At 34.9% G+C, this 6,818-nt stretch overlaps 2 protein-coding genes across 2 annotated transcripts in view; both read left to right on the top strand.

The window, feature by feature from the left end:
- The first annotated feature begins 219 nt into the window (after positions 1 to 219).
- Positions 220 to 4,737, top strand: LOC137639819 (organic cation transporter-like protein). Its single transcript, XM_068372065.1, has 6 exons — positions 220 to 341; positions 948 to 1,116; positions 1,547 to 1,655; positions 2,418 to 2,521; positions 2,971 to 3,125; positions 4,631 to 4,737. Exons 1-6 carry the CDS (start codon positions 248 to 250, stop codon positions 4,735 to 4,737), a joined length of 738 nt encoding a protein of 245 aa, XP_068228166.1. The 5' UTR covers positions 220 to 247.
- Positions 4,738 to 5,040: 303 nt separating this feature from the next.
- Positions 5,041 to 6,818, top strand: part of LOC137645293 (organic cation transporter protein-like) — a 9,825-nt gene continuing 8,047 nt past the window's right edge. The window contains exons 1-2 of the mRNA XM_068378112.1: positions 5,041 to 5,198; positions 6,319 to 6,466. Coding sequence (XP_068234213.1) covers positions 5,083 to 5,198; positions 6,319 to 6,466 — 264 coding nt within the window. The 5' untranslated portion in view covers positions 5,041 to 5,082. The remainder of the gene's footprint in view (positions 5,199 to 6,318; positions 6,467 to 6,818) is intronic.

Raw genomic sequence — 6,818 nt, 5'->3', positions numbered from 1 at the left:
TGTGTTTTTCATACTTTAGATAAATACTTATATAAACTTAACCCTCAATGCCATACCAACTTATTTAGATTCAAGTTTCGACCTTGTGCTTTCCATACTTTAGATCAATACTTCCATAAACTTAATCACCAGATTATTTAATTTTTGCCCTTAAAAACTACAAAGAACTGACTGATATTTTCATAGAAAAGTTATAAAAAATAATTAACCTATTTTCACTGAGATAAGAAAAAGGCTTTCTTCAAAGATGTCAGCCCCAATGCTCAATAAACTAGACGAACTTCTTAACCAGCTTAGGACAGGATGGTGGAGTGTGCTGCATTATATAACGATGGGATTTTGTAAGTTATATGAGGTTTTATGTACTAAAAGCTTGGAGTATCTATTACTAAGTCAATTTTATTATTGAGTTTTTATTGTTTTTATTGTTTTTCTTGTATTGTAAAAGGTGAATGTAAATGTACATCAACTCTGAAAAGACACTAATATAAACACATTAATATATATAATATATATGTATATGTATACATACATACATATATGTATGTATATATATACATATATATATATATATATATATATATATATATATATATATATATGTATATATATATATATATATATATATTTATATATATATATATATATATATATATATATATATATATATATATATATATATATATATATATATATATACATAATATATATACGCATACACATAGGCTATTCAAATGTAACTTTTATATGGTGATAGTCACTAGTAATTTTCTTGAAAACATGTACCCCACATTTTCACATTCTGGTGACACCATGATGACACATAAAAACAGAACTTTTGCGTATGAATTAGAGCAAAATATAAAGCTCCCTTTTTTGGAAATACATCGCATGTAAAAACCCCTTCAGCTAACGGGCTACAGAGGAGCTATTTGATTCCCCCCCAGGTATGGCATTGCCAGTAAGCCACGCCCTATCTGGACCCTTCGTGGCACCCAGAGTCGAGTTCACTTGCCTGCAGCCACCAAACGAGGTATCTGGTCCCTTCATCAATGATGATCTCGAGTCAGGAAATGGTACTGAGTTATCTCAGAGGTATTTCAATAACAGTGAAAGGTAGGTCTGATCTAGGATACTTTTAAACCTTTTGTCTTAAAGATAATCCATGCGAGAAGGGGACGTTTGTTATTCAGAATTTTGGCTGTTGCATAAAAGTGTAGCATTTAAAGAATAAGAGTTTCATAATTGTAAATTGGAATATGATGAAAATAATAACGTTTTATAATAAGAATATGCATATAAAGAAAGCATGAAAGCAGTTAGAATTGTATGTAGCAAAGGAAAGTCATAATCAAACAATAATTTTACTTCGAAAACATATCACTGTTAATCTACAAATATTCTAGTTAAAAAATGATTATAAACAAGACTTTTCATATGCCTATTGTCTGATATGTAGATAGTAAGAAAAAGATGCTTTTGAATTAAACTCATTAACTAATACAGGCCTGGATATGAATTAAGCCTCGTGTGATATCATTCTAAGGTACTGCTCCCAGTACAACCAGATTATGGACGGTGGAATCTACGAGGAGGGGAACTGTACTGAGTTGCATTTTGACAAGTCTGTCTTTACGAAAACAATCACATCCGAAGTAAGGATTTTCTTCTTATACTTGATAGAATTTGCAAGTTAGATATGAAATACTGTTCTATATTAAGATATAGTTACTGTTTCATAAAGTATTTATAACAACTCATGGTAAGAATGAATTAAAAAAAAAATCGCCATAATTAAAGAGTACAGAAGACAAAGGTTAGAAACCCCAAATTTACTCCACGGAGCAAAGTTTAGTTGGATGGGAACCTACTAACTGATGCAAAAATGCTGAGTTGGCCATTTAGTTCTCTTTATCATCCTCAATTTTAAAGGTATGCAGGGATCTACATAAATGCCCTTAGGGTACAGAAGAACAGAAGATTGGAAAACCTTGATTTACTCCATGGAGCAAAGTTTAGTTGGATGGGAACCTACTAACTGATGCTAAAATGCTGAGTTGGCCATTTAGTTCTCTTTATCATCCTCAATTTTAAAGGTATGCAGGGATTTACATAAATGCCCTTAGGGTACAGAAGAACAGAAGATTGGAAAACCTTGATTTACTCCATGGAGCAAAGTTTAGTTGGATGGGAACCTACAAACTGATGCTAAAAGGCCAAGTTGGCCATTTGGTTCACCGTTTCATCCTCAATTTTAGATGTACACAGCTCTCTATATAAATGCCCTAGGGGTACAGAAGAACAGAAGGTTCGAAAACCCTGAATTACTCCATGGGGCAAAGTTTAGTTGGATGGGAAGCTACTAACTGAGGCTAAAATGGTCATAGAATACAATTTTCGTCCTTTTTTTCCCCCAGTTCGAGTTGATTTGTGACAGGAACTACCTAAGAGCTACTTACCAGAGTATCTATATGGGAGGAGTCTTCTTCGGGTGTCTTCTAAGTGCGATCTTAGCGGACAAGTAAGTCAGCGGGTTATGGAATATTTCCCAGTGATTACTGCGGATTATGGGATTTTAGCTTGGGTTCAAAACTGATTTGGGGATTTTTGCTTAGGATTGGAGCGAATTTGGGGAATTTTTCTTGGGATTACAGAGCATTATGGGATTTTTGCTTGTGATTACTGCAGATTATGGGATTTTTGCTAGGGATTACTGAGGATTTTGGGATTTTTGCTCGAGATTATAGCAGAGTAAAGGAGTATTTCTTGGGATTACTCGTCGACTTCATGAAAATATTAATAATAATTTCTTTATTGATCTCTGAATAAATAATGTAACACTTATTTTCAATTTATTGTCATAAACATCTTCAACTTAATTTTACACTTACATGCGCTCTTATAATAATAATAATAATAATAATAATAATAATAATAATAATAATAATAATAATAATAAATATTCTTCAGGTATGGCCGAAAAGGAGTGATAATCTTCGGGGTAATCACTTTCACTGCTCTTGGATTGGCTTCCAGCTGGACGAGGAACTTGTCAGCCCTGCTCTTCTGTCGCTTTCTGATGGGTGTCATTATGCCGTTCATGTCCAATAATTGTTACATAATGGGTGAGCATTTGAAGTAATTATGTAATCATGTTAGTTGTTAGATTCGATATCATTTTGATGTAATGTGGGGAATTTAATTACATATATATTATAGTTTTATTTCCCAATGTAAATTTTATGTAACTCAGTTATATATATATATACATATATATATATATATATATATATATATATATATATATATATATATATATATATATATATAAATATTTATATATATATATATATATATATATATATATATATATATATATATATATATATATATATATATATATATATATATATATATATATATATATATATATATATATATATATAGCCTTAGAACATAAGCTAGTTACAACTCAAAGAGCTATGGAAAGAATAATGATGGGAATAACACTAAGAGGTAGAAAAATAGCAACATGGATACGAAAACAAAGTAAAGTAGAGGATATTCTAACATGTAAGAAAAAGGAAATGGACATGGACAGGACAAATAATGAGAATGACAGATAACAGATGGACATTAAGAATAACAGAATGGGTACCTGAAGATTGCAAACGAAATAGGGGATGGAAGCGAAGACAATGGATTGATGAGCTAGAAAAGTTGCTAGTATGGACTCCCACAGAAAGACAAATAACATACGCGAGTGGAAGGACATGTCTGAGGCCTTTGTTCTGTAGTAGACTGGCAAAGGCTGATAATGATGATGATGATGATTATGATGATATCTAGTAGACTCAACCTTATGTTCGTCTAATCACTATAAGGTTTCACCCATTGAGTTTCTTATGAAATATCTAGGGATGACGTAGCTAACCTAAAGCCTGTTTCCTTAACTGATGCAGACACAGATACTGATTTACAGTAAACCGGTGGCCCGCTGGCTCCTAGACATCCACGGACCCTGCAAATACAATCCGAGTAATGCACCGGTTGACTACAAAACATTCTATTGCTGATTGTATTTTCTTGGGTCATATTACAGTCAACATTACAGGTAAACTGGTGGCTCGTAGGCTCCTAGACATCCACGGACCTTGCAAATAAAATCTGAGTAACACACCGGTCGGCTACAAAACATTCCCTAGTTGATTGTATTTTCTTGGGTCATATTACAGTAAACATTACAGGTAAACTGGTGGCTCTTAGGGTCCCAGACATCCACGTACCCAATACAATGCGGGTAATGAACCGGTCGGCTACAAAACATTCTCTACCTAATTGCATTTTCTTTACTCATATTACAGTAGATATTACCGGTAAACTGGTGACTCGTAGGCTCCTAGACATCCACGGACCCTGAAAAAGCAATCCCAGCAACTCCCCGGTCGGCTACAAGGCATTCTCTAGCTAATTGCATTTTCTTTACTCATATTACAGTAAACAATACAGGTAAACTGGTGACTCGAAGGCTCCTAGACATCCACGGACCCTGCAAATAGAATCCGAGTAATGCACAGGTCAGCTACAAGACATTCTCTAGCTAATTGCATTTTCTTTACTCATATTACAGTAAATATTACAGGTAAACTGGGGACTCATATGCTCCTAGACATCTACAGACCCCGCAAATACAATCCGAGCAACACACCGGTCGGCTACAAAACATGCTCTAGCTAATCGCATTTTCTTTACTCATATTACAGTAATCATTACAGGTAAACTGGTGACTCGTAAACTCCTAGACATCCACGGACCCTGCAAATACAATCCGAGTAATGCACCGGTTGGCAATAAAACATTCTTTAGCCGATTGCATGCTTTTTAATCCTGTTACAGTAAATAGTATTGGTAAACTGGTGACTCGTAGGCTCCTAGACATCCACGGACCCTGCAAATACAATCCGAGCAATGCACCGGTCGGCAATAAAACATTCTCTAGCTGATTGCATGTTCTTTAATCTTATTACAGTAGTAGAGATATCAGAAGCTCACCTTCGTCCATACCTGGGCATCCTAGCTGCTATGCCCTGGGCTTGCTCTGTCATGATCTGGGGAGGGCTGGCTTACCTGATCAGAGACTGGAGGTGGCTGCTGTTTACTACATCCATCACTGGGGTTTTCATCATACCTGTGCTATGGTTAGTAGGACTGTTTTGCTGATACTGTTCTTAGAATCTTTTACGATAATTATCCATTACTTCTCTTGTAGTTTATTTATATCTCCTATATTCTTGCCACTTTTCCCTCTCGAAGCAAAAACGCTATTGGGGGTGTAGATAGCTATGAGACGTGTCAAGAATACGTCCTCTGATATACGCGATATCCCTTTTTAAATTTTAAGGGATATTCGCTCCAGGAGTTAGAATTCTGGATACCTTCAGTAAATTCTCTGGGATATATCACTGTAGTCAAATATACCTAGGAAGCTACTAATGAAGGAACTTCCATCAGGACGACATGGCTACCTCACCCAAAAAGGCTTTATAACATCCTGGTTTTCCAGCTAGGATTGTAGCTTAGCAATTATAATAAGGTAGATATACAGCTTGATAAGTCCTTTGATATTGATGAAAGTGGATTTTCATGATTTTCAAATGGAAAAATATAAAGAGCAATTATTTTAAGATAATCATAGGTGATAATTCGTAAATACTTTTATAATTGAGAGATATAGGGCACATGAATATGTATCATTCATAATTCATTTGATTTTAGATAGATTTTTAGTTTTCTTTACCACCTAATAAATTATTGTACATTCAGACAGGCTGTTCTATCTTATTTTTCTTCCTCTTTCATTTTTGAAGTTTTTATAGTTTATATGTGAAGGATTTAATCTAATGTTGTTAGTCTTGAAATATTTTATTTCGATTGTTTATTCTTCTGGTGTAGTTTATTTATTTCCTTATTTCCTTTCCTCACTGGACTAATTTTTGCTGTGGGAGCCCTTGGTCTTATAGCATCTTGCTTTTTCAACCAGGGTTATAGCCTATACTCAATTTTTTTAATGAGGCGCATTTGTACTGACTTGCAGCGGTGCCCCTTTAGCTCGGAAAAGTTACCTGCTATCTTATTGGTTAGAACTATCTTGTCCAACCAATCAGCCAGCAGGAATCTTTTCCGAGCTAAAAGGGCACCCCTGCGAATCGGTGCAAATCTGCCTCATTAAAAAAAAAAGCCTATAGCTCGTAATAGTAATAACAATATAAGATTTATTCTCATTAATTTGCATTAAAAGAAACCTCATTTAATCTCCAGGTTCATAGATGAGTCTCCAAGGTGGCTGGCTGTGAAAGGCCACCACGAAAGAGCTTTGAAAGTGCTTAAAAAAGCTGCCAGGTGGAACAGAGCAACGTTGCCACCTGATGATACTGCTCTTCAGATTCTTAAGGAAAGTCGTGATGATGTAAGAATTGATGGTACACTCATGAACAAGTACACACACACAAACACACAAGCACACACATATACACCTATACCTTAAAGTGGTAAAAGGGTTTATGTATATCCATGATCAGCAAAGCTGAACTAGTCAGGGCCACCAATACGAGGTTGGTTTGCTATGAGGGATCAGACTAAAGTCTCCCACCATCACCACTCCGCAGTTAGTCATCTTGTTGATGAAAATTGGTTGAACCCAGACATGAATGAGGACATATCTGAGACCTTTATCTTTGTCCTATAGTGGACTAGAAGTGGTTGCATTTGTTGTGTTTTGTGTTTGTGTGTGTATATATATATATATATATATATATATA

This window comes from Palaemon carinicauda, chromosome 1 (assembly GCF_036898095.1).
Source record: "Palaemon carinicauda isolate YSFRI2023 chromosome 1, ASM3689809v2, whole genome shotgun sequence".
Classification (NCBI taxonomy): Eukaryota; Metazoa; Arthropoda; class Malacostraca; order Decapoda; family Palaemonidae; genus Palaemon; species Palaemon carinicauda.
Note: the sequence above shows the minus strand (reverse complement) of the source record. Positions and strands in the feature narration are given on the sequence as shown.

Coding starts and splice junctions, on each gene's coding strand:
- LOC137639819 (XM_068372065.1), top strand. CDS start 248: ATGTCAGCCCCAATGCTCAATAAACTAGACGAACTTCTTAACCAGCTT. Junction 1,656..2,417: donor CGAAAACAATCACATCCGAA/GTAAGGATTTTC, acceptor TTTTTCCCCCAG/TTCGAGTTGATTTGTGACAG. Junction 2,522..2,970: donor AGTGCGATCTTAGCGGACAA/GTAAGTCAGCGG, acceptor AATATTCTTCAG/GTATGGCCGAAAAGGAGTGA.